The sequence below is a fragment of the Colletotrichum truncatum genome (assembly GCF_014235925.2).
Source record: "Colletotrichum truncatum strain CMES1059 chromosome Unknown Contig_0003, whole genome shotgun sequence".
NCBI lineage: Eukaryota > Fungi > Ascomycota > Sordariomycetes > Glomerellales > Glomerellaceae > Colletotrichum > Colletotrichum truncatum.
In genome coordinates this window covers 4853864-4880299 of record NW_027222400.1, presented here as the reverse complement: position 1 = coordinate 4880299, position 26436 = coordinate 4853864, and the positions used below count along the sequence as shown (strand labels likewise).

Sequence of the window (26436 nt, the reverse complement as noted above, 5' to 3'; positions counted from 1 at the left end):
TTACAACACTGTGATACATTGATATTGCCTGAACTCTGGGTTGAAGTGGTTTCATAGTCGTGAGAATGCTGGTTGCCGGCTGCCGAGGTGACTTCAACAACCACTTCAGCCCGTATTACTACCAGAACTCATTCTGGATAAGACTTATGAGACACAAGAACAAGCAACAGTTTAATCATGTTCAAGGTGTCCCACTTTGCGTTTATCTCTGTGGTCACAACATGACGACTATAGCCTTCTGAAGATTGGCAAGGTTCTGTACGCAAAGTGTAGATTGCAAATGAAAGGACCTGTGGAGGATAGCATCACAAGGAACATAACTAGTGTAACTGTTGTGGTCGAATACTGTGAGGATCACTATGGGTATCACTATTATACCGTCATTCTCTAGTGTCCAAAACGCACGGAATCTGGCATTCAGCCTTTGAAATCAAATCATACCAAAGACAATAATACATGGGGTTTAGTTGTTACATAGCCTCAGCGGATGTTGGTATCACAGGATACCCCTGAAGTGGGATAACTGATGGGGGAACTGGTCTGTATTCTCGTGTCTGTATGTCTATGGAATAAGTTCCAGCAGAAGTGCTGGAGGAAGTGGCTGTCGGTCTTATAGCCGTCAGCCGGTCTGCCCGTCACGTGGGCAGCCCGGGTGCCGGCAGGACTGCCGGCGATGGAGCCACTTCAACCTGGAGTTCCGGAGTTCCGGCTATCCCAACAGCGGATGTTATGGGGTCAATAATAGAAATATGCCATTAATTAGGGACAGAGAAATGATTGATTATCAGCCAAACATATGGCAAGCCGGACCTCAGTGTCTGGGACATGGATTTATAAGACGACGACATGGACGACTTGAGCGTATTCATCTACCTATCCGCAGGGGACTATGACATACGAAGTCTTCGCAAAACGAAATATATCCTCACAATTCATATCGCACAGGCATCCATTCCTAGGGCTCTTATACACAGTACAGCTCAGTAGCGGAGCAACTTGATATAAATGGAATCATGCATTCACAGTCCATGGTAGCCCCCCCCTGGACGCTACGGTACTTCGGCCCAGTATAAGAACTGCAGCACTTCCCACTCCTCCAACGTTGAACCGGCAAACCGCTCGCAAACACTGAACATCTTCTCGTAATCCCTTCATCATTATCGAAACATGGCAATCCCGAGTCCGCACAGTTTCTTCGGATTGTCGTTACAGCCACTCCAACCGCCGCTCTCAGCGGAGCAGGTTCATATCCCAGCACCCGTTGCATTGATTTCCCAGCCGGCGAAGCGACTCTACTGGACGCTGCAGGGCCCTCTCACCTCGTCCATCTTCATTATGCCCGAGGACTACAGCCCAGAGGCTCCGCGCGAGCCCTACTTCCAACAAACACTCACCGACACGACCTGGCACCCGATCTCCCAGGAGGCCATGACGGAGCAGCCGGTCGCTTCTCTTACCGTTGGGGAGGAGCACCTGAGCGATTGGCAGGACACATGGTGGACGTTGAACCAGGAAGGGTTCGACGAGGACGTGCAGCCGGCGCCTGACGATGAACCGCCTACGTTTGAGCCGGCTGGTGGTCACGGCGTCGGGGGGTTTCGTCACGGTGCACGATTTTGTGACGGCGGTGCACCCGTGGCTGATGATGCGGCGGGAACTGATTTTTCTGAGGGCTAGAAATGCCGACGACGACGACAGCTAGATGCCGGGACCCGATGAGAAGCTGCTGGTCTCGGCGGACCGTCCTGAGTTGGTGATAGCCGAGGACCAGCAGGAGTGGCACGCGGCGCTGAAGCGGGTGTTTGAGGAGAGATTGCGGCGTCAACAGGCATCCACTGATTGATGTGAGCTTTGGGTGCAACGGGTATGTTTGGCTATTAGGCACCATGCCGGGGTTCATGAGAAGTTTCTCGTCTAGGCAACAGCACTTCACGATTGGCAGGCTAGTTTGTTAATCCCACACTAGGAGAAATCAATTAGTGTTCTTGGTCTGCTTCATGCCAGCTCTTCACCTTGCGCAGCTATTATGATCCAATTTCACAGATACGTCATCTTCAGCTTGGATTTTGCGGCTTTTGTGATGAAGTGCACCTATATTATGGACCTTGACGCCGCTGATACTGTGACCAGGCGTGTATGCCGGATTTGGGTAGTGAGTATCGTGAACAGCTGCTGGCTATCGGCTCAACGACCTCCTAGTAGACTCACCGCAGACTGCTTGATGTCCAAGCCATCACTGCAACGTGCCTTGGCTAAGTCTTGATGAGTGACACTGAGTTGGTCGAGCGAGCTGCGCCACAGAGTGTAGGGGTCCAAATGAGCAGTCAGAATCGAAGAACACATCCGACAGGGTCTGGCAGTGTAGTTCGAGACTTTGGTATCGGGGCTTTGAAGGATGATTGATGCCCGGGAAAGAGGAACACAGGTCTGGCCGGTCATGGACTATCTCATCATCACGGCTGTTGACGAGGTAGCCTCCTACGCAGCGTTAGGAGAAATCAGATTGGTCGAAGAGTCCAGGATAAGGTAGCAAGTAAGGACAGACGACTTACACCTCCATGTCCGCAGGATGAATCACACTATGCCCATGAGAAAACCCCCCCCCCCCCCCCCATAGATTCTAAAAAAATGCTTGGTACTTTCGTTATTATAGATAGCTATATTGCCTCCATAACCTTTCCGTTGTGATTGCATCCAGGTTCTGGTGGAATGCGTTCTATTATGGGTCATCCCATTTCTCAAACCAAAAGCTTAACACGCCGCAGAGTTAGGGACCATCCTTGTATGTTTAGTGAACCGATGCCCAGGGCGGACCGCTGTGCGCTCGCGACTCTCAAATATTCCAACTCGGTGTTTTTGCACCTACTTAAAGGTTTCAATAGGGGACGAAAAGAGTAAATTAGTTGTTTGCTGGCGAGCACTAAGCTCTGCCATTTTGTTGTTTGGGAAAGCCCTCGCTTGGAGATCGTAGCTAGCCAGCAAGCTTGAGAGATGAAAGCTTCAGAGACTAGGGCTGTGCCAAGGCGACAAGGTGATGCACCAGGAAAGGAACAAAACAAAAGTCCTGTTTACCAACCGTTGCTATGTTCCATTGAAATTTACTGCTGTCCGGTGCATTCCATATGAACCAAAGGCCCTTTGACTGTCGTCGTAACAGAGTGATGGGGTGGATGCCAAATTATGCACTAACACAGCGGTGGTGAGCCGAGCCAAAAGTGGATGAAAATCAATGACGAGATCGACGACAAAGAGAGCAGCTCAATGCACGCATCCCACGATAGGCTTCGGATAAACGTTTGCCACGTGCAGGGCGGCTGAGCAATCCTCTGCCCGCCGAGGCTGCAGTGGCTGAGGCGAGGCAGTCAGACAGGCAGACAGGCAGCAGTCAGGCGGAATCCAGTTTGCGCGCTGTGAGAGAGCGCCAACAAGCTTGGCCCGCCGCTCTGTTGGCTGGTGGAGCCTGATCTTCTGCGGCCCAGAGGCCCAGAGTGTCAGTGTCTGTTGCTGCAAGAGTGTCGGGAAAAGTGTCTACCAAGAACATCTGCGGCGGCAGGTTGACTTCTGCGGGAGGAGCTGTCAAAAGTACGGAGCAACTGTGTTCGCGAAAGCGGTTGCGAAAGTGACCTGATGGTAAAAGTGGCCAAGCCCAGCAGGTGATGAGTAGATTGTTGGAACCATGGCAGTTTTGCCAGTCTTGCTGCAAGTCTAGTTTTCCCATGATTTACACTTGCGCGTTATGAGTGCTTCTGAAATCTGTCTTCTGACTGTAGCCAACTGTGAGATCGGCAGAATAAGACCGTCAAGAAGTGACTTCACTTTGCCAGCAGTGCTAGGTAAGAGATGGCGACAGCCAAAAGTAACAGACTTGCAGTAACTACTGCCACAGCCGCCGCTAGGCCGCCTAATTGTTCTCGATTTGTGTCGCAATTTTCGACAATATGGCTCCAAGGGGAAAAGAAGACGCCCTGCAACACACTTTCTGTGCCACCTCGAGCAGGCTCGAGTCCTTGGCATCGGCTTGTCCGCTCTGGATTACGGAAACGCATCGAGAGCGGGGACACAGTAGACCCAATCGTTTTTCCCAGGTGTCCTCACTTCTTGCAGATGTCCTGCGACTGGGAAGAAGTTGTTCAGGCTTCCCCTCCAATTACATTTGCAGAACGCTCAGCTGACATGCAACCACAAATAGCCATGTCATCCCTTGTGCAACGAACGACAGCCTGATCTTGTATGAACTAGACAAAAAGGCCATCCGCCGCATGTCTTCCTGGCTTGCTTCAAATAGTTCTACTCTATAGCCTCACAGTTGCTTTCTCTTTGGTCCGAATCCTTGCGCATCCACCCCAACTCGAGCCGTAGCCATGTCGGACTCCGCAAAGTTTACGGTCGGCTGGATTTGCGCCCTTCCTATCGAGTTTGATGCCGCGCAAGCCTTTTTGGAAGAAGAATACGAAGACTGCCCTCCAGTCGCCGAAAACGACAACAACAATTATGCTCTGGGCAGGATTGGAAGTCATAATGTCGTTATCGCTGTTTTACCAGATGGAGAATATGGATTAACTGCCGCTGCGGTTGTGGCTCGCGGCATGCTGCATAGCTTTCCAAATGTGCGCATTGGACTGATGGTTGGCATCGGTGGGGGAGCCCCCAGTCCAAGACATGATATACGACTAGGTGATATTGTTGTTAGCCGCCGTGATGGAGACAAAGGGGGCGTTTTCCAGTATGACCTCGGAAAAACCATCCAGAACCGGGACTTTGAGATTACTAGCATCCTAGACCAACCACCTATGGTCTTACGAACAGCTGTTAGCGCACTCAGGAGTCGATACAGCATAAAAGGGCATCAACTTAACAGATCTGTGGATAGCGCACTGGACCGGTGGCCTCGACTGAAGAAAAGATACTCTCGGCCCCCCTCGGATAGTGATAAACTCTACCGATCCGACATCGTCCATCCAGAATCGGCAAATGGATGCGACGGCAATTGCAGCGATGATTCGACTCATCTACTAAGTCGTACTGCACGAGATGAACTCGAAGACAACCCCGCAATTCATTACGGACTCATTGCCAGCGCAAATCAGTTAATGAAGGACGCTACGATCCGCGACAAACTAGCTAAAGAACACGGCGTCCTCTGCTTCGAGATGGAGGCTGCCGGTCTGATGAATCACTTTCCATGTCTGGTAATTCGCGGGATCTGCGACTACTCTGACTCTCACAAGAACAAACGGTGGCAAGGCTTTGCGGCAATGATGGCGGCGGCATATGCGGCAGATCTTTTACATCAAATCCCATCCAACAAAGTTGAAGCAGAAAGGCGAATCAGCGATCTTCTAAACTCAAGTTAGTTTTGTAGTCCTTATGCAATTTAAATTTTCTAAACTTATGTACCTTAGTTCAAGAGGACCTCGGCCACTTGCATCTGGATTTAAGCGAGACGAAGAATGCGGCAATGGCCACTAGAAATAAACAACATCTCGACGATCTACATCGCTGGTTATCGCCACCAGATCCTTCCACCAACGCTGCAAGGGCGAGAGACCTTCGACATTCAGGCACAGGAACTTGGCTCTTAGAGAGCGACCTCTTCTCTGAGTGGAAGAACGAAACACGCCAACATCTTTGGCTTTACGGCCTGGCGGGGTGTGGCAAAACGGTTTTGAGCACGACAATTATTGACCATCTCAGCCAGAATGACAATGGACCGATACTTACTTTCTTCTTCGACTTTACCGATACCGGGAAACAGACTTTAGCTAATCTCTTACGCTCACTTGCATTTCAGCTCTACTCCACTGGGGATGAGGCAGCAAGGAGACTTGATGCTTTGTTTGTATCCTTTGAAAGTGGCCGGAAACAACCAGACAACAAAGCTTTTTCGACCTGTCTTGAGTCTATGATGCGGATACCTCAAAGGTTGACTATTGTTTTGGACGCTCTAGATGAGTGTACTACGAGAAGCGAATTACTTCTATGGATGCGAGGCTTGACAGCCAATTCGGCTTTTGGCAACACCAAGTTGGTTGTGACTGGGCGGCCCGAAGCAGATTTTCAGCGTGAGATTCCTAGGCTTTTCGGTGAGAATAACTGCATGTTGCTTGATAAAAAGGCTGTCGACGCCGACATTCGCTCTTATGTCAGCAACGAGCTTCACCAGAGGCCTAACTTCATAGAGAAGAAAATACCGCAAGATGTCCTTGACCAAATCCGTACCAAGGTTGGGGATGGGGCTGATGGAATGTAAGTCTATAAGATTAGCTTATTTGAGATCATTCAAACCCTAATTATTAGCATAGGTTTAGATGGGCAGCATGCCAGCTAGACAGTCTTGTCAATTGCCTTCATATACAGGCTATCAAATCAGCGTTAGCAAGTTTACCTCGAGACCTAAACGAGACATACCAACGAATGCTTTCATGCATTCCATCAGAGCTCAAGGGAGACTCTATACGCCTCCTACAGTTCCTCGCCTATGCCGAACGACCCCTCATAACACCAGAGGCAATAGAAATACTTGCCACATTGGTTACTCAGGAGAAGCGGGAGTTTAACCCCGAGCGGAGACTTCTTAACGACGAGGACATCTTACGTTATTGCCCAGGTTTACTATCTTTCGCTAAGGTTTCCCGGTACGACGCCATTGTAACGGAAGTTCAACTTGCACACTTTTCAGTAAAGGAGTGGCTTATCTCCGAAAGTCAGTTTGAACTTACAACTGCCAGCATTGCTATCACAAGGACTTGCTTCACTTACATCAACGATATCACGGGTACACCTCGAGTACTGAGGAAGGAATTTCCATTAGCGCGTTATGCGGCAGAGGTCTCAATGAAGCATGCTAGACTAGCGGAAACTTCTGACGATATTGTAGAAGAAACAGGGCTCTTTCTACAAAACGCGACTACGTTCTACAAATGGGGTTGCCTATATCAACCAGACGACGACCGGAATTTGCATCCTAGCCCTCCCAAAGCACCACCTCTCTACTATGCTTGCTGCAGTGGGCTTTCAAGAGTAATAAGAACGCTTCTAGATAACGGAGCCGATGTTAATGCGCAAGGCGGCAGCTATGGCAACGCCCTCCAGGCCGCCTCTGATAGGGGCTATGAAGAGATCGTACGGCTTCTTCTAGATAACAGAGCCGACGTTAACGCGCAAGGCGGCTACTATAGCAACGCCCTCCTAGCCGCCTCTTATGGGGGCTACGAAGAGATCGTACGGCTTCTTCTAGATAAGGGAGCCGACGTTAACGCGCAAGGCGGCGACTATGGCAACGCCCTTCAGGCCGCCTCTTATAGGGGCCACGAAGAGATCGTACGGCTTCTTCTAGATAAGGAAGCCGACGTTAACGCGCAAGGCGGCAGCTATGATAACGCCCTTCAGGCCGCCTCTTATGGGGGCCACGAAGAGATCGTACGGCTTCTTCTAGATAAGGAAGCCGACGTTAACGCGCAAGGCGGCTACTATAGCAACGCCCTCCTAGCCGCCTCTTATAGGGGCTACGAAGAGATCGTACGGCTTCTTCTAGATAACGGAGCCGACGTTAACGCGCAAGGCGGTCACTTTAGCAACGCCCTCATAGCCGCCTCTATTAGGGGCTACGAAGAGATCGTACAGCTTCTTCTAGATAACGGAGCCGACGTTAACGCGCAAGGCGGCCACTATGGCAACGCCCTCCAGGCCGCCTCTTATGGGGGCTACAAAGAGATCGTACAGCTTCTTCTAGATAACGGAGCCGACGTTAACGCGCAAGGCGGCAGCTATGATAACGCCCTTCAGGCCGCCTCTTATGGGGGCCACGAAGAGATCGTACGGCTTCTTCTAGATAAGGAAGCCGACGTTAACGCGCAAGGCGGCAGCTATGATAACGCCCTTCAGGCCGCCTCTTATGGGGGCCACGAAGAGATCGTACGGCTTCTTCTAGATAACGGAGCCGACGTTAACGCGCAAGGCGGTCACTTTGGCAACGCCCTCCAGGCCGCCTCTGCTAGGGGCCATGAAAAGATCGTACGGCTTCTTCTAGATAAGGGAGCAGGACCTACCTCTCGCACGTTGAAGTGGCGCTGTGCCCGCCAAATCTCCGGTTGGCGGCTATCGATGCGACGGACAGTCAGACGGCATAAACATTCCACAACCATTTCAGTCCGCACTTCCACTAGAATTTTTCCAAGACAAAAGTCAAGAAAGCATACGGTTCTACTCCTTAAAAAACTTTCCTACTCTATGGGTACCCTTGTGATCCCAACTAGGGGAAAGAAACACTAATTCCAACCTTCCACATGTCGCTGCTGGGTGGTGGAAGACATCCCTTTCAATGGTCGGGATTCCTTACACCGAGATTTTGCTTTGTAACAGCAGATGCGATATATTGGGCACAAAGGCAAGTTTGTTGTTATTCGAGGGATAAAAAGTCGGATTGGAAGCTCAAAGTTCAAGTGCTTCGCAAGAAACCAAGGTTTTTGAATCCACGGACGGCATTCAAGTTCGTTAGACTAAACAGCAGCATATTCCAAGAATTGTGCTATAAATTTTATTAAGTATGTGCCCTTACCCTTGGATTTCATGTGTATGCCATTCATTGAATCCCAAAGCAGCTGTATGATAATATCTATGTATGAAGTTGGTGCGAGGCAAATAGCAATAAGGAGTTGTCATTATCCCTCCTTTCGACTAAATCAAAGTCCTGTGAATCCTCCAGGAAGATTGCGTTTTACGACAGCTAAACCCTTTGAGGCATGATGAGACCACTTTATGTAAGTGTTTGCTCGCCATGTTGTTTTGAAATGCTTGGGTCAGGGTGGTACAATTTACCAACAAAGAAATCCGTCGAGATGACGGTAAACATTGTCTCACAGCCTCGACTGGTGAGCCATTGTCTATCAAAATTCATTTGCCGAGTCAGAACAACCTGAAGGTCTCGGCAAGTCCACACAAACACTCCTTGCTCTCATACCCATACTATACATATACCATCGTGGTCCGCGTTTATCAGTTTCATCATCCAGACTTTCATCCCAGCCATTCAACTCGGAAACCTAAGGCAGTCACTCTTTCAAGGGCGAAGCTTCAATTCTTCTCAAACACAACCCCACTCGTCACCAACTCATTCATTCACAAGTCACAATGATCCCCAGGTCCAAGCACCTCCTCCTCCTCCTCCTCACCACCCTCCTCCTGACACCCCAAACCCTCGCCCTCTCCATCCGCTCCCTAATCCCTTCCCTCGCCCCGCGCTGCTCATACAACCAAACCATCCTCGGCCCGCAATCCTGCTTCGACACGAAGCACATGTACAAGAACGCCGACCCCGTCAACGCGACAGACCTCTACGAGGACGCCAAGCGGTTCTGCGCGAGCCTGGGGACGCGGTTCCCGACGATGCGGCCGCGGGCCGTGGTCAAGGGCAACGGGGCGGGCGTGTACACGAAGCAGCACTTCGAGGTGCGCTGGCTCGAGTTTTGCGTATGGCCCCACATCAAGACGCAGAGCTCCATCGATCCGTTTGGCAATAATGAGCGGGTCGGCAAGAACGGTGACGATTGGTGTACTTACCTCCTTACTGATAACTGGAATTCTTGTAAGTTTTCTTATGCTGTGATTACCTTGCCCTGACAGGTGCTAATGTGATGTAGGCAAGGGTAAGAAGAATGGAGGCGTTGGCGGGTTTAGACATGTTGGGTGCGTGCAGTTCCTGACTGGTCCCGGACACCTTTCTTGAAGGTGCTGCGTGTGAATTCACTTAGGGTGCATGTTAGACGTCGCTCGTTTCGCGTCGGTTTTGTTCTCTTCATGTGTACGATGACACTTAAAACGGACTGTTTGCCATAGGGTATTCCTAATATTGAAATGGTATTACTTTTAGGTGGGCTATATGTGCAACTCTGCCGATTCCCGTCTATGTATATCGTGGGTTTCCGTAAAAAAACCTCTATGCAATACCCAAAACGCCTGACATGCCGCTCTGGTATCATCAAGACATGCTCGTCCATCGTGATGCGACGTATTTACTTACTCTTCTTCGTTTTTCACACTGCTGTCCGACCCCTCAAGCTTTACCAACATCAGTGGTCTGTTCGATATCAGTCGGTCCAGCTGGCTCGTCCCTCTCAAAAACCCCCGTCTTCTCGCCGTGTCCACCAGCGACAGCCTCCCTCTCCTTCCTCCTCTCCAACTTAGCCTGGGCCCTGGCCCGCTTACTTTCATTCTTCTCCTGGTCCTCTCTCATCTGGCGGATGATACGGCTCTTGGAACGGATCCTCTCGCCGTATCTCCAAAAGATGAGAGGGATGGGAATCAGCGCCACTTCGAGCAGACCGCACAGCGTGCCCGCCCACTGCGGCGTGAGCGCCCTGTACATGCTCGGTCCCGCGAGCGGCAGCGTACCGCCGAAGAGCGATCTCATGACGGCATTTCCTGCCAGAGCACTCGCGGCGTAGATTCCGTACGCGCCCGCGAGGTAGTTGGAGCCGTAGATGAAGGAGATGGTGTTACCGGCACCGAAGGGGATACCGAAGGCAATGGGCACGGCCCAGTGGATCGAGGTCGGCAGACTCGTCCAGGCAAAGACGAGCTGGCCGATCGGGGTGAGGATGGCGCCGATGGTCATGACGCGCGCGGTAGCCTCGGGCGGGACGCGGCCGGTGACGGGGTCCTTGGGGTGGGAGTTGATGATGCGGCGGAAGATGGGCTCGCTTACGATGGCGAGGATCGTTCCGATGCCGATGCCGATAAAGGCAAGACCGGAGATTCCCGGGCCCCAGCCGCGGTGCTGGGAGAAGACGATCGGGTAGGCGACGAAGCAGAGGTAGAGGATGCCGTAGATCAAAGAGATCCTAGGAGGTGGTCAGTATGTCAACGTCACGAGAGAGAGAGAAAGCCCAAGGTGCTTACCAAATGTTGAAGAACCACAGGATAGGCTCGGTGAAACTGAAAATAAAGGGGCGACTGAGGTTGACCTTGAGGAGGTGCAGTTTGGACACCTTTTCGTCGTAACGGCACCACCAGCGCGGGTCGTCGGTCTCCTTGCGAAGGCGGGCGGCCTTGCGCTGCAGGATGGTCGGGGCGTATGTCTCTTTGAGGGTGAACATGAGGCAGATGGCAAAGCCGGCGATGATGAGGACGACCCAGTTAGTCCACCGCCAGCCTAGGTACTGGTAGACGAAGCCGCCGATGAGGGGTCCGGTAACGGGGCCGTTCAGTGGTGCAATGCTGTAGAAGGACATGGCGAGTGCGCGGTACTCCTCATCGGCGATGTCGACAACAGTTCCGGGGCTGTTGGCTACCAAGGCGGCACCAAAGAGGGCGCTGTGACCTTGTTAGACGTCATGCTCAAAACTGTATTTGCAGGTTAACTCACCCAAAGAAGCGGACGACAATGAGCGTGGTCAAAGACTTGGCCAGGCCGCATGGGATGATGAGAAGCGACGAGATGATGAAGCAAACAATGTAGACTGGTTGACGGCCGTAAAGCTCACTCATGGGGGCAACGATCAGACTGCCAGCAGCGAGACCGAGGAGGTAGGTTGTGACACCCAGCGTCGCAATGACGGTTGTTGAATGATACTCTTCCACAAGGCCTGGAATAGACGCCGTGTAACTGGTGCTGTACAAGACAATGACCCAGGTAGAGAACGAGACAACAAAGATGGTCCAGCCACGGTACCACAACGGCCAGTTCTTGGGGTTCTCGGGGTCCCCAGGCTCGAAGGTGACCTCAAAATCAGGCGGGCGCGAGGCGGTACTGCCGACACTTGTGCCGGTGCGCATGTACGTAATGGGTTCCCGGGCAGCATGCTCGGCCTCGGTCTCGAGGTCGGGGGTAAGGGCGTGAGAGAGAGGCTCGAGGGGGTCAGTGTCGGTGGACGAGTGGGACAAGGAGCGGCTCCGGTGGCTGTGCCGAGACTCGACGCCCTTCAAAGGGCGGAGTGGCGGCGAGTCTTGGCCGGAGCTTGTCGTTGTCGCGGTGTCGGCCGCGTGGGACCCCTTTTCCGGATCGGGCACGGCAGACATGATTAACGAGCGAGCACGCTGAGAGGGGGGGCTTTCAATAAGCTTAATTCTTAGGCGAACGCGCGCAGCAAATTCGAATGCTCCTGTTAAGGAATGAGGAGAAACGAAGTGTCTTGCAGAGGCGTAAGATGGGGATGGGGAGCAGAAAGACGGACAGACGCGAGGTTGAGCCTCGGGACAAGAGTTTTAACGTCGCAATATCTTACAACCAAAAAAAACCACAATGCCAGGGTCCAGTGAGGTGCTCCTTTCCTGCGTCTCTCGACCAGGATATGTGAAGTGTACGGGGCGTAGGGGACCAATGGAGACGGGAAATGAGTCACCTAGTGGACATTCAGACCGGGTGGTTAGGAGGACCGTGAGAGAAAAGAGAGTCGAGAAACAGCAAAGATGCGAATGACGAGCCAACAAAATTTGGGCAACGCGGCGGACCGTCGAGGTTGGTGTGGATAGGCTCAAGGGTGGTGGGCGGCAGCCCGCATCCGATCCACCGATGTAAAGGGCGTAGTGGGCGCGGTGTGGGTAATCATGGCACGCAATCGGAGCGTGTGTAGGAAGGAACTTGGTCGATCCGCCCTTTTCTTTTACCCCCCGGGGATAAATAACGGAGCTAAGGACTGCTTCATTTTTTTGGGCTAAGATATCCGGCAACCAAGAGGACTAATGGCTTGGTGAGCGGCGGGATTATGTGAGCTTTGTCTATACGATCCTCCGGCTTTGGAGTATTGAAACAGCATCACTCATCAATACTGATAGTTACAAGAGCGTAAATTACCAGCAGACACAAGTTTGCAATCTCAACATCTCCCAACATCGTAAACAGAATGCCTCCGATATGCCAATTTGACAAATTATCGTTCGTTATCAAAGGAGCCTATCTTGGTCGTGAGATGAAGAGGAGGAGTGGATCCCAACCGAGGTCCGCTTCGGGCCCCACCTCCCCCATGGGAATAAGAAGCGGATGAAGTAGTTCTGGCCACCGGCTAAGAGGGTTTCCAAGTACTCTGTAGGTGATCAAAGGATTCTTGAGCATAAAACTGTTCGTACGACACACTCAAAGAAGAGCCTTGCATAGGTGTAGCCATCATTCATTACACAGCTTCCTTCTTTGATGATCTGCTCCAAACAATTCGCAGACGTCGAGGTTATCGGGAATACCACCTTGAAGGTTTGCGGATTGCGCCCTCCGCATGGCTTCCCACCCTCCTAAGTGGAACCTGTCAACAATGTCTCGTTCGCAAAGTGTCGCAAATTATTCCCGGCGCCTGTCCCTGGTTTGGCCCGGGCGATATCCGAGACCCTTTTAGCGGGGTCCTGCCCGCGGGAAAATACACATGTCTGCCCGAATCTGTTGGCCTTGGCCTAGTTAGTGGTGACGGCAAATCAATTCAGCTGGAATTTCTAGAAAAGCAGCGCGATTGAAAAAGGCGGCTAAGTACGTGTCAAGCCTTGCAGCAAAGCCGGTTTGGTGGTGGTATGCAGTTTGTTGTCACTGGACCACTTCACACCCAGTCCGTCAATTTATAGGACGCTGCGTCTGAGGTGAGATGAAGGGATGAACCTGGCAGGAGAGAGAAAGGGGAGAAAAAAAGCAAGAATAGGGAAAAATACCAAGCCTGGAAAGCCAAATCGGCACCGAGGGCCGCGTTCTGGCCAGTGCCTGATTCCCAATTCGGAAGCCACAAGAGAACCGGGGGAGGTGGGGCTTCGGATGAGCTGAACTCCGCTTTCGGCTCCGATATACGGAGATATCCTCCCTCCCCCCTTTGACAAACACTTTGTTTGATCTGACATCAGCACCCGCAAGTCTTTCGTCAACCCGAAAGAGGGGTTCTCAACATGTAATAATTGTAGTCAGGTGATGATTGATGAAACGGCTCTTCATACCGTTGAGATTTGATACACGACGTTGCCCAGCCCATTTTTTCTCCTTTTTTTTTTTTTTTTTTTTTCATTTTCTTTTTTCAATTCCTGCAGGTTTCATTCACTGTCTGGATAAACAATCTTCAGGGCGCTGTTAATGATGCAATCGAACGAAGAAGCATGCTAAGGAAGTCACTAAATTCTTTGGGAAAAAAGACAATCGCACATACGACATCCATCCCAACCTGTTCCTCACTCTAGACAGGCATCCGCTGCCAAGCCCTCCCACGTTGCAGGGAACTCCATCTGGGAACTTTACCCTGTGCGCTGCAAAACACTTCCGCGTCCCTGGAGATGTCATCCCAAGGCCCACTTCCCCGCGGTGGCCGTCGCCCGACATGCCAAAACCCGGGGTCGATGGTTGCCGGATCTGTCGCGGCGTCCAATGGGGGAATCAAGAATAAGACTAAAATTCCAGATCTGCAGAAAACGTTCTGTTAGGCGTTTTTCGATATCCTTGTTAAATGGCCGGGTTCCATCGCCGCAAGAATCGTTGGACATGAAGTTCGGCCGAATCTCAGTCTTGACCCGAAGTGTGCGTCGCATCGAACGGAATGCTACCAATACAGCAGACATGATATTACTCCAGGAGAAGCGAGGGCGCAGGCCTAGTGATTCAAATATAAGGCCGCAGGAAATTTTGAGAAAGATGAGACACAGACCGAATGTACCTTCTAACCTCTAATAATCTCACTGGCATCAACTAGACAGATGCGGGAGTAAAGTAGTTTAAGATGTATACCACATGGTGAGTTCAGAAACCGGCAAAGTCATAAGACTGTTCGCCAACATTGAAAGAAAATGGGCTTCGCGTGACTCGGTGCAACATGTTCTCAACGTTTCGCTCAACAGGCCCGTGGTACTTCGCCGTGTCTCAACCGTCAACGTTGTTGTCGGCTTCTTGGTGGTTCTCTAAGCGGAAAAACAGCAACTTCTACGGTAGTTTTGTCTACATTCGTGCTTCAATTATCGCAAGCAAATGTCATTTTTAGATTTTGATCATGTGTCACGCCACTCATTGAACCCAATCATTGATGATATTTAGGCTGGTTGTGACTTCGCATACCGCAACAGAGTGACAAGCGCGTTTCCCAGTAGCTTTTTTGAGATTGCAGCCCAAGTCCACACACAGCAGTAACATGGTTTATGCCTTGCGCCCTTATTTATTCATGGCAATGAGGCCATTTCTTCGGTCATTCGATAAGCTGATACGTGGAAGCTGGCGAAGACGGATGGTTGCATGAAAGACAAAACAGTTGGGAACTCCTTGTGGCTTGTACATTCCTTGTCCAAAAACAAGCGAGTTCCTTCATCCAACTTCACCTATGTTGCCGCCCTTCTCATCTGCCCGATATTTTGACGCCAAACACCAGCCTTGAGCAGAAAGTTTGCTACTTTTTGGGCATCACCGTTTCCTTCGAGAACTTCAGTGCCCAGACCGAAGGTCAGAGAAAACCTACCCATACCATGTGGTTCCAACACTTGTATCTAACCATTCATCTCAGCAGGTCCCGAAATATCGCTTTCAACGAAACTATGGATGCTCTCGGCACCCTTCGGCCTCCACCGGTTCGGAAACACTGTTTCTTCGACTGTGACGATGAGGACTACGACTATACCAATCTCGAAACCCAAACCCAAGATGAACAAGACGACAATGACAATAACAATCAACACGAGGAGGACAATGACCGGAATGGTGATTGTGATGAAGGCAATGACGAGGAGGAAGAAAGCAGCGACAGCGACAGCGACTAGTGACCGCGGTACGAGAGCAAAGACGTCGCGTCTCCCTGGTGTCCGATGACGAAGAGGTCTCGTTTTTGCCGAGGGACCCTGTATGTCTATATTAAGATCCCCTTTAGACGGCGGCGCCTCGGCGGCTGCGCTTTGGGGTACAACGTTTCCTTAGGGGAAGCTGTGCCGCGGCATGTTGGTCCTCCCGAGATCGAACGACCAGGTGCAGCGGTCTAGCCATTATTGAATGCGCAAAGAACATCGAATTGGCGACATTCTACCCTGGGATGACTATAAGGGGAGCGAACCCGGGGCCTTGGGTGGGTGTCTCGGGACTAGCTGATCCCTTGGTGGCTGTTCCTCTTACCCGAAGTGGCTTCTTTGTATGGCAGTGAAGAGATTGCAGTTAGTTAAAGGAGTGTGGCGGCACTTTTATTTATTCCCAATTGACTTTAGTCTTTGTGTTTGAGTGAAGAAGGCCCTTGTCCGAAGCAACTTGGTCTGGCGGGCCCGCCTCTTTCTTTGTCGCCCGATTTCACTCCGTCGAACAACGGTGGCACCTTAGTACGCCAGCCTCTTTCCTAGTCAAGGTCATGACCGCATCTTTACGCTTTAACAGGGGAAAAGAGAGAGGGAAGGGGGAAAAAAAGTTCTTCTCGAAAACATAACCCCGTAGTATCTCATACTCCTCACATTTTCAAGGGCACCTTAGGCTTTTGCCACTAAGCCAGTACGTGTTAATCAGCATTGCAAGTCTTCTTGCGTTCATGACCTCTAACACATGAGCCGTATCAGATAAACATCTTTCTACACTAACATTTTATTTTGGCCTCCGTCTCCCGTCACCGGCTTCAGGCCCAGATGGATTCTCCTTACTCCCCCACCTCGCTGTCCGGCGCGTTAAGCTCACGGTTAAACATGGCCTCCTGCGCGGATGTGGATCCTCCACCGCTTCCTTTCGAGATATTCCTGAGTGTGATCGACGTCTTGATTTCACGAGCCGAGTATTCGGCAGACCCCATCAGCATGCGTTTCTACCTATCTCTCAACTCCAGCACCAAGTCGAGGCTTAGCGCGCAAGTCAGCGAGTTGTACACGGGGCCTCAGCACACGGTAGACGAAGGCATGTGGCGATTTCGCATGCTGCGCCTCGCATCACAGATCAGCAGCAAGACTCGTAGCATGGTACATCAGAAGTTCCATCGCATAACAATTTGGGATCCGTACGCCCAAAGGACAGCGTTTCTGTGGGTGTATCCCAAGATCGATCGTTTCGCGCCCATCTTTTGCACCATGCCCGAAGACTGTTCGCGTCTCAGACAAGCTCTGCAGCAACCGACTCCCGAGGACAGCACCCTTGTCCAGTGCATTGTGAGCATACACGGCATGCCGAGGGAGTTTCTTCAAGAAGAGTACGCCACGGATATCCAGACGGTGTTGTCGCTTCCGAACCTTCGGGAAATCACGCTAGATTCAGACGTGGTCTTTGTCAGCTCACATCATCAAGTCTCAAGAGACCACCCTCACCCCAGCGATGAGTTGATTCCAATAGATTCGAGTATATTTCCGACTCTCGGGAAATGGGAGGAAACTCACGGTGAGGCACTGGATGCTTTCTGTCGGCAGGCTCAGGAGAGGGGTGTCGCCGTGTTTGTAGGCTTTGGTGGGAGTGCGAGCAGGAAGAAGGTGGAGCTTTTTCCGACGAAAGATGGCGTTCGCGTCAAGCTTGTTGGTTATGTGTGTACATGCAACGGCTTCCAACAGTGAAGAGGAGCTGGAGAAGCTTGAATGGCGATATACTACTGTTAGCGAGGAGGAAAGATTGGCGTCTATGGGTCATGGAGTTGAGTGTATGTTCAGTCAATATTGTCTCTGGGGTTGTTCATGGAGTACGGATTCATCGAGGGCGGTTTATGTCAATTGCTTGTCCGGTTTCGTCTCTAGATACCAATACATTTGTAACCAATCATTTGGTTGTTACTTAAGAATATCATTTTGGCTCGGTGCTTTGAGATTGAGACATGGCCACTGTTATCTGAAAAGATTTGATATGTGCCTAAATAAAGCAGGTGTTGGGTGTACCTTCCTAGGAAGGAACCAGCGTACCAGTTTGAGCTCTTGCCTTCTGTTCTCCCCATATCACTTGGACCGCTGGTTCACTCAACAACTCAGCCCACAAAAGGTATTTATTTCACAGATTTCTCGTGAACGAGAACTCACTTTTTCTCTTCCACTAACCCTCACCCGAGTTTGAGCTATCCTTCCAGCTCTCTCGTGAGTCGCTTCAGAGGCCCGACTCTGACGAGCAGAACTTCACGCGCGTGAATCACCATTATCTTGTATATTCGGTGAAAAGGTATATTTCCCACCTACTCGTGCCTCTTCTCGTGCTTCTAACACTGCAGATTTCCAGATTTGCAGATTCCCCAGCCCGGCCTACTAGCTTTCACGGCAGCCTCAGAGCTTACCCAACAGTGAGAACGATCTGTCCTTCCAGTCCTTACTTATCAAAATTAACAAGCGAAGTTAGGAGAAAGGTCCTTTGGCACAATTGCAGACATGTCTCTTCAGAAGACGCTCAACCAAAAAGAGGGCCTCATTATCCCATACGAGATCCTCCTGAACGTTATGGACGAGCTCACTCTTGAGGCCGAAGAATCTCAGCAACAAAAGGTCTGGTGGATCAAATACGATTCCGAATTCCCGGAGAAGCTACTTCTGATCGACGACTACAATGGGCCACCTCAGGGATCACCGCAGCGAGCACGTTTCCGGGCTATCCGCCTTGTGTCACAGATCAACAGACAGATGAGATCAATGGTTCACCAGAAGTTCCGACGGTTCCCTTTGCAGGAGCGCCATACTCCCTCATCTGTCAAGGCCTGGGTGGTCTCTCGCATTGATGCTTTCATTCCCTATTGCTCACAAAGCTCTGTCGAACTGACTCCAGAAGAGCACTGGTTCCTCCAGAACCTCACTTTGCCCACCCCGAAAGGCCATGCTATAGTTGCTTGTCTGGAGCGACTGTACCTTCCATCGACTTATTATCTCACCATAACTAACGCCGATGCGGTCCGAATGGTATCAACTCTTCCTAATCTAAAACAAGTGTCAATGAACGTCGGCATGTTCAATCATGATATTCTAATGACGCCAGGAAAAAGACATTGTGGGATCATACCCATTGACGAAAACATCTTCCCTGAGCTCTCGTCGTGGGCTATCCTGAGTCCATCTTTTTTCCACATGTGGGGACCCTTCCAGAAGAGAGGCATCAAGCTCTATGGAACGCTTATCAATCCTGCGGAGCCCATGATGGAGCTGATCATCACCAAGGAGTACATTCGTATCAAGTTCTTGGAGCCAGACTGCCCTTGCTGCGAACTTGCCAAAACCGGCAAAGGGAACGCTATGTAGCCAAAGGAACACAGGAAGGAGGACTTCATGACTCATTTGGATTGTAAGGTTTAGGAAAGGACTTGTATGATAATCAAAACGGAATAGGAATCATCATGGGAGGATTGAAAGGCGGTAGACACACGTTTTGAGCATTAATCACAGGTCAGACTTTGCACTATAATCCATTGAGCAGTCTTATGAATTATCCAAGTGAGCAATATTTGATGAGCGACTCTGTGAGTATGAATTATGGCAACCATTAAAGATGATAATCCGGGAGATGGCGGTAACAGGATACTGATGTTGGATTCTCACTGAACAAGTGCTACAGGCAGCACACTTACAAGCATTGCTTGTGAATCACAACCCTACCTCCCCCATTTTCTTTTTCGGAAGGCGGTCCTATCAAGTGAAGAGGAGCAGCCCAGTTCTTGCCGACTTGAACCCAATTTCAATTTTCTTCCACAACCTTAGCCCACCCACCAGCTGAAAGCTTCCACTGCCAGCACAACAAACAAAGCATCAATTTTTCTTTCGCACAAAATTTGATTCACAATTCAGAATCAAAAATCACTTTCTTCTCGGTCCACAAGATTCAGTTCTCCTAAACTCAACCTTGCCCTGTTCACGACCTTCCTCAGCTCACAAGTCGCGTTCTCTTTCACTGTGCGTCAAGCTCCCTTGACACAACCTGTGTCTGAAAAGTGAGCAAATCTCTTTCGCCCTTTTCACGCGAACCACAATACTTACAGAGTTAACTGAACAGATCATCTTGGCTGGTTGGCCACAACAGACTACGCACCTTCCACCCTTCATCCTGTCACAGATCAGCACCATGTCTTTGAGTAAGCCGCTGTCCTTGAACTTCAAGGATGTTGGCAAGTCATCTCTACCGTGCCCACCACAAAGAGAAGCTCAAAGCAAGACTGGTCTAGCGTATCTCCCCTATGAGATCTTTCTTGAGGTCATTGACGAGCTCATCAACTCGGTCAGATTCTCGGAATTGCCGGCGGCCTGGATACTTGGATATCAGTATAAGGTTCCATCGAGGATTGTCGTCCGGAAGATAGACTCTGAAGGGAACCCACAATATTGGCCAGATTTGCCATTATCTCGGTTCCTTCACACACGCCTCCCCTCACAGATTAACTGCCAAACCCGTGCCATGGTTCCCGACAAAATCGTGGGCCCCTCCGAGCCAACGATACGTTTCAGGCAGGCTCTCACGCATCCTAACCCTCAATGCGTCCCCTTGCTCAACTCTATCCAGCGCTTCTTCGTCCCCCTGGGATATTTCTTCAGCAAGGAGAATACCAAAGCTGTGGAAGCCATCGCAACTATCCCGAATCTTAAAGCTATCCATATGAGCGTTGGAACTGTTCTTCCCGAGCTTAGAGGACCCATCATTCACCGAGGCTTGCAACCCATCGATCCGGCCGTCTATCCTGATTTTCACAACTGGGTTGCACACCACGGTTCGACCTTTTTGTCCGTATATCGGCCACTGGAGGAAAGAGGCGTCAAACTTTACGGAAAGATCACGGAAAACGGCATGTTGGCGATGGAGGTTATCAGTCTAGAGACGGGGATCCGGGTGATATACCGTGACGCAAATTGCACATGCTGCTCGCAGACATAATTTCAGTTAGGGTGTTTTGGCGCGGCACGCGAGGATCTTGCATCATCAGTTTGCAAGGAAATTATTATGCCATTGGGCTTCGGGGACGAGATCAATCGGTCTCAAATAATTGCTGGTGGCATCGAGGCATTTGCTCATCGAATGTTGTATGCGGAGCTGGGAACGGAAGAGACACGCAGCTGGAGTGGGACATGTATGTACTTTGAGACTCAAGGCATTGCTTTAATGGCATCGTAAATAAGAATCACTTGCACAGAATGAAATGCCTTCCCAACCATACACAAGTATCAGTCAACAAAGCTGGTCGGCCTTAAGATTTGGTGGTTCCGTGGTCAAGCCTGTGGTGTTTATGCCGAAAGATAAAATAAGCATTTTTAGATTGCAGGACAAGGGAACGTAAAGGACTGCTGCACGAAGCAGAATGAGGGAGACCGGCGAACGTAAAGGTACCTAATCAACAAAGACCCAAAGAGATATTTAGAAGCCCTCCCAGAAATTTTCTCTTCAGGCCACCTTGAAGCCTAATTAACCAAGCCGACCTTGCTTTGAAAAAATTTTCCATTCTTCCTCTTGTTCACAGTCACATACTGCCCATACACGACAGCACAGCAGTAAGGTGTGCGTTCTACCCTTGGTTCTCGTTGAAACTTGACCAACTGGCTGACTGATTCAAAGCTGTATTCTTTGTCACAATGTCGTTCTCTGTCAGTCCGGAGGAGACTGCCAGATTTCAACAACTTCTGGCCGACTTTCTTCACCCAAAGGACGGACGACCCAGCCCATCCCCTTTGCAGCTTGATTCCCTCAATGCTATCTTAACATCCAAAGTCGTTCGAGAAATGGGGCCCCACGAGGACTACCTTGGCGGAGACGATTTCGCAATCCGACTTGACCTTGTTAACCGAATCCGTATCCTCTGCCACGATGAAGATGGTGTCGTTTCGAAGCAAGATCTGGAAACACTCAATCAATCGCACCTCTGGGCACAACTTTTCATTCTCGAAATAGATATTCTCGAAAGACTCGCCAAAGATTTACAAGATGAAGAAAAGAAACAGTCTTTACTCTTTCATATACCCACATACTTGGAAAAAATCGAACATCTCGTGTGGTTCTGTGAGTAATCGTACTTTTCTCTTTAACCCAACCTCAGCTGACCAATCCGCAGTCACCAAAGGACCCAAGGAAGACTGGCCCAAGGAAGAGTCGAACATTGAACGAGGTATCGGGGCGGTAGAAGCGGTACATCGACTTCTACAACAAACAAGGCAGTTTCACTCCAAGCAGAGGCTTACATTCTACAGGTTCTGGCTCGTGACGGCTCGCGTTGCGTTTTGACCGGTAAAGATTATCCTGAAGTTTGCCATATTTGGCCGTTTTGGGCGATAAACAAAAAGACAATCGTGCATGGTGCTCTGAGGACCTTGACCGCCGTCTATGGAATACCCTACACGAGGGACCTCATTCAGTGTCTCACTTCCCCTGACAGTAACAAAGTCGACAGCCCTGAGAATATGATCACCCTATGTGCTCAACTTCAAAAATACTGGGAGGCTGGTCTCTTTGCCCTGGAGCCGTATGGACAAATAGAGAAACCTGTCAAACCCAAAGTAGCAGATGGCGAGCAATCTACAACCACCGCTAGAGACACGCCCGCTCAAAGCTTACCCCCAAGGGCTTCAGCAAGCGTGACAGAGATGAAGAAGGGAAAGCAAGCCCCCGAAATGGTGTACGGCATCAAGGTTCGATTCCACTGGCTGAAGCGCACGACTTTGGCGTCCTTGTATGACGTACCCGCCCCAGGTGCCAATCCACGAAATATGTGGAAAGCCTGGGACCCGGAGGTTGCCGTTTATGATGTGAACGGCCTGCCACTTGCCGACGGTCAAGTCATTGAGATTTGGGGGACCGACAAGGCTGCCCCGCCTAGCGAAAGGATCCTCAAGTTCCAGTGGGACATCCTACGGATGCATGCTCTATCTGGGGGTGCAGATCCAGCCATATACGCCCCGGAGTGGGATTTTGGAGAAGGGGGGAGCATAAGTGACATTCCTAGGCCAGAGAAGGAACTTCATATCGAAGCGCTCGAATCGAAACGGACAATGCATTGATATTAGATCTAAAACCCATGGGAATCTTGCTTGTATTCCATTCAGTTTCGTCGCTTTCTTCTTTAGTATATTCAGTGAGTTATCATGTCAAACAGAACTGGAGCCAGGTTTGATTAAGCTTTCGTACTGATTTAGGTCGGAGTCTACCACTCACTCATCCTTAAACCACAAAAACAAGAACATCAAAACAGGCAAGGTACTTGGCCCTTAGAGCCTGATTACGAGCTTTTTGGCTGAAACCCCTGCTTTTTGCTTGTCCATGCCAGCTTGGATGTCCTCAAGTCCATTACCAACCACGACTGGGTCCGGCTTAGGCCTGAGTTGTTTGTTTACGATGGCCTTTGGCACAAATTTGCCCCACACGTGGTCGAGTACCGGCTTCCCCTTGTCGTTCATAATCTCAAAAGCCAGAGCTGAAACCCCGGGTTAGTTCTTAACCTGTCAAGCTGAAAGTTCTGCAGGAGAAGGAGGCGTACACATTGTCCACTGTATATTCTTGGAGAGATTTATCTTTGGAGGCACAATGAAGCAGACCTTGCTGGGTCCAGTTCGATCGAGAATGGCTCCAAGGGGCTCCATGGATTCCGGCTCTGATATGCAGTCGTAAACGCCTACCAGGTTCTTGCCGGAAAGCGCAGCAACTATCTCGTCAACCACTGTCGCTGACTTGTAGTCAAAGACCTGAGCGGCGCCAAGAGACTGAACGAACTCATGGTTGTGCTTCGAGGCTGTCGTGATGATGTCAAGGCCAGATGCTACAGCCAGCTGGATCGCGACGCTCCCGACGGATGACGCGCCGCCCCAGATCAAGATTGTTTTGGCTGTCTCGTGAGTTCTCGGGACTCCCAGCTGTGGAAGTGGGAGAGCGAGGTGGTCCTGGTGGTACATGCTCGTCGCGGCGGTGGTAATGGCCAGAGGCAGCACAGCTGCCTGCTCCAAAGTGATTGAATCGGGAATTGGGGAAACGAGTGAAGCAAACAGGGTCGGGTACCGCTGGAAGGCGCCGTATGAAGGTTTGTTCACACCGAGACCCATGCAATACCTACATCGAGTGTCGCATCAGCACAAAAAGCACCCCGGAGCACAAGCTAACGGCCTAGACGTGGGTTGGAGATCTTCCGTTCTGGACGTACCCCATCACGCGCTGCCCCTTTTGTACATGAGTTACTCCTTCGCCTACTTCCTCAACATAGCCTGCGGCATCAGCACCGAGGATGAAGGGGAAGTCCTTGATGAAAAAGTTGTTCGCCCTTGAGAATCGTAAGTATTGTGTGAGAGCTCACACTGTTCAAGGAAATCACTGCCTACTGAATGTTCCACTCAACAGGGTTCTGCCGGATGTGTTATTTAATCGTCATGAGAGCTTCGTTAATGAATAAGCCTACCAATGCTATCACCTGGTTTTTAAGAACGACTTCTCCAGGTCCAGCTTCAGGGAAAGGGGCTGGACCGACTTCAAGAGGGTAGGCCTTATCATGCTTGATCCAAGCAGCTTCGTTATTCGTCATAATGTAAGATAGTATGCTGAGAATTCAACCTCGAGGCTGCTTGATGGTGAAAGCAATGGTACTGTGAATAACGTCTCGTAGTCTAGAAATTTTGAACAACCAATGTTCTGGTCACAAGCCAGTCTTTGTCCACATATATACCTTTTTCTACTTTACAACGAGCTGCATAATCTATATTCAATTTCAAGTTGTTGCTTCATTGTCGAATGCTGGCAGAATACTGATTTCAGTATCCTAGCATCACATCTTCCCAGTGTGTATTACCAATCAATCCGTACTATCCAGAACACAATCGGGCCTCGGTGGCCGCTATAGCCGCAAAGTTGCGATAAAGCCGGCGGCCCGCTAAATTAACTTTCTCTCTCCCTTCACATCAGTACCATCTCTACCGCCCCTATCCCTTTTTGGGGCAAAATACGCGTAGTGGTGTACGCAACTAGGCTTTCGAGGCCTAGCGTGGGCAAGACGGCAGGGTAGCCTTCATAGTCTATGTGTGAAGGGCCAGACCCCGCCTACAGGGTTGCAGTGGCAGCCGCATACCAGCCTCCGACACATATTAATAATAGAGGTTGAGCTAAACGCCCAAAAGGATACGTGACAACAAGTCGTGCACTTGTTGCTTAGCTACACTTAAGTAGGGATAATGGTTTAGCTATCAACAGAGCATAGCCCGTAACACCATAGAACAATTGCCAGTTTTCCGCTGTGTGTAAAGCTCTATAACATAGAATACTGTGTGTTTAATAAGTATTCTAGTAAAAAACATTTCTTCAAAGGAGCAGGGATTACCGTGCTCCGGAAAAGTCTTGTTAGCCCTTGTTAAATATTAGGCTTCAGGCTTGACTCTTGTGCGTGGAGACATCGGTGCCACCGCTCGCCTTCAAGTTCCCAAGGCTTCGGTTACAAAGCGATCTGTGGTAGCTTCAACGATTCTCACGATGTTGGGTAGTTGAGAGCTGCAAGCAATATACCAACATTCATTCCTGGTAGAACCGGCAGTCATGTAGTTTAGGATTAATGGAAATTTAACTAAGCGGAGCTGTACGGACAAATCTGTCTCAGTCTCGGCCTCGGACTTGAAGATAGTCCGAGGGATGACCCATCTTCATACAATGGGTAGTAGCCCGACCTACGAAGATCAGATCAAATGCGGTTAAATGCTAAATAAATGCTTACATCCTAATGTTTATGGTACGGTATTTCATGTAAGCCCAGGTCCACATCAATACACAGTCTAATGCTAGGACAGTTGTTCCGTGTACCCGAGGTCGGACCTCCGAGGGTGATGAACTAAGAACTCTAAATACGACCAGAAACATTAGCTATTCAGTTTTTTATCTTCCATTCTTGTTATATTTTTTCTTCTTCTCATCTAAGGGACAAGCAAAATTCTTTCCAGCCCGCATGGTACAATAACACCAGAAACACTTGGAGATTAGAATATCGACCAAGCGCACGTCAAAAAGTGTAGTAAGAAGAAGCAGGATACCTTACAGCCTGCCTTCGGTTTAACAACTTGTGTAGTCCGGACCCCACATCGTTGGTTAGATCTGTGATCCAGAGTAGGGTACCCCCTGTGTGACCCTTACACCCTAGTGTCTAACGCGTCTGCCTCAATGTCGTCGTTACACTTGTCTTACTTAGGTCGGCCTGCGTGAATAATATGTCTGCGAGTTTCTATTGTGCTGGGCTTGCCGCTTTAACCGATTTCATATGATGCTAGAGAACGTACTAGCACTCTGCTTATTTCACACAAGATTCGCCAACCGCAGCTTCGCATCAGCTGGGGGGCACGAGCCGGGAGCAACACTACCCCATACACACAGATTATATGTTAGACAAAATAGTTATTCATCTGCTCAAGATTGATCTAGGCGCCGCCATAGCCCGATGGGCTAATCGATAGGTATCTCATTAACTACTTCATCGCCAAAGTACCTAGCTTCGGATTTGAGTGAGTCGGGCCTTGTGAGGTTTGGTCGGCCAGTTGTATCTAACAGCATACCGGTCGTTCAAACTAGACCAGGCGCTAGCATGTCGAATTTAATTTATCAAGGACATTGTTCATTCCATGGAAATGCACCTGAGGAACTTCATCTCACAA

At 50.1% G+C, this 26436-nt stretch overlaps 10 protein-coding genes across 10 annotated transcripts; 7 read left to right on the top strand and 3 right to left on the bottom strand.

Moving 5' to 3' along the window:
• Positions 1–1167: 1167 nt before the first annotated feature.
• On the top strand, positions 1168–1677 carry CTRU02_206206 (uncharacterized protein; the record flags this gene model as incomplete). Its single annotated transcript, XM_036728617.1, has 1 exon — positions 1168–1677. One exon carries the CDS (start codon positions 1168–1170, stop codon positions 1675–1677), a length of 510 nt encoding a protein of 169 aa, XP_036579506.1.
• A 507-nt stretch (positions 1678–2184) lies between these two features.
• On the bottom strand, positions 2185–2439 carry CTRU02_206205 (uncharacterized protein; the record flags this gene model as incomplete). The annotated part of the gene is made up of 1 exon (XM_036728618.1): positions 2185–2439. One exon carries the CDS (start codon positions 2437–2439, stop codon positions 2185–2187), a length of 255 nt encoding a protein of 84 aa, XP_036579507.1.
• Positions 2440–4361: 1922 nt separating this feature from the next.
• CTRU02_206204 (uncharacterized protein) lies at positions 4362–8271 on the top strand (the record flags this gene model as incomplete). Its single annotated transcript, XM_036728619.1, has 3 exons — positions 4362–5349; positions 5403–6246; positions 6303–8271. The coding sequence occupies 3 exons, from the start codon at positions 4362–4364 to the stop codon at positions 8269–8271; spliced, it is 3801 nt and encodes a 1266-aa protein (XP_036579508.1).
• An 858-nt stretch (positions 8272–9129) lies between these two features.
• CTRU02_206203 (uncharacterized protein) lies at positions 9130–9724 on the top strand (the record flags this gene model as incomplete). Its single annotated transcript, XM_070204675.1, has 2 exons — positions 9130–9583; positions 9639–9724. 2 exons carry the CDS (start codon positions 9130–9132, stop codon positions 9722–9724), a joined length of 540 nt encoding a protein of 179 aa, XP_070061779.1.
• A 327-nt stretch (positions 9725–10051) lies between these two features.
• CTRU02_206202 (MFS transporter) lies at positions 10052–12015 on the bottom strand (the record flags this gene model as incomplete). The annotated part of the gene is made up of 3 exons (XM_036728620.1): positions 10052–10838; positions 10897–11310; positions 11363–12015. The coding sequence occupies 3 exons, from the start codon at positions 12013–12015 to the stop codon at positions 10052–10054; spliced, it is 1854 nt and encodes a 617-aa protein (XP_036579509.1).
• Positions 12016–15405: 3390 nt separating this feature from the next.
• CTRU02_206201 (uncharacterized protein) lies at positions 15406–15696 on the top strand (the record flags this gene model as incomplete). The annotated part of the gene is made up of 1 exon (XM_036728621.2): positions 15406–15696. One exon carries the CDS (start codon positions 15406–15408, stop codon positions 15694–15696), a length of 291 nt encoding a protein of 96 aa, XP_036579510.2.
• Positions 15697–16593: 897 nt separating this feature from the next.
• CTRU02_206200 (uncharacterized protein) lies at positions 16594–17442 on the top strand (the record flags this gene model as incomplete). Its single annotated transcript, XM_036728622.1, has 1 exon — positions 16594–17442. The coding sequence occupies one exon, from the start codon at positions 16594–16596 to the stop codon at positions 17440–17442; it is 849 nt and encodes a 282-aa protein (XP_036579511.1).
• Positions 17443–18234: 792 nt separating this feature from the next.
• CTRU02_206199 (uncharacterized protein) lies at positions 18235–19092 on the top strand (the record flags this gene model as incomplete). Its single annotated transcript, XM_036728623.1, has 1 exon — positions 18235–19092. The coding sequence occupies one exon, from the start codon at positions 18235–18237 to the stop codon at positions 19090–19092; it is 858 nt and encodes a 285-aa protein (XP_036579512.1).
• Positions 19093–21405: 2313 nt separating this feature from the next.
• On the top strand, positions 21406–22824 carry CTRU02_206198 (uncharacterized protein; the record flags this gene model as incomplete). Its single annotated transcript, XM_036728625.2, has 3 exons — positions 21406–21829; positions 21882–21955; positions 22018–22824. 3 exons carry the CDS (start codon positions 21406–21408, stop codon positions 22822–22824), a joined length of 1305 nt encoding a protein of 434 aa, XP_036579514.2.
• Positions 22825–23031: 207 nt separating this feature from the next.
• CTRU02_206197 (Zinc-binding alcohol dehydrogenase domain-containing protein cipB 2) lies at positions 23032–24332 on the bottom strand (the record flags this gene model as incomplete). Its single annotated transcript, XM_036728626.1, has 5 exons — positions 23032–23237; positions 23301–23866; positions 23958–24074; positions 24133–24155; positions 24210–24332. 5 exons carry the CDS (start codon positions 24330–24332, stop codon positions 23032–23034), a joined length of 1035 nt encoding a protein of 344 aa, XP_036579515.1.
• Between the last annotated feature and the right edge of the window lie 2104 nt (positions 24333–26436).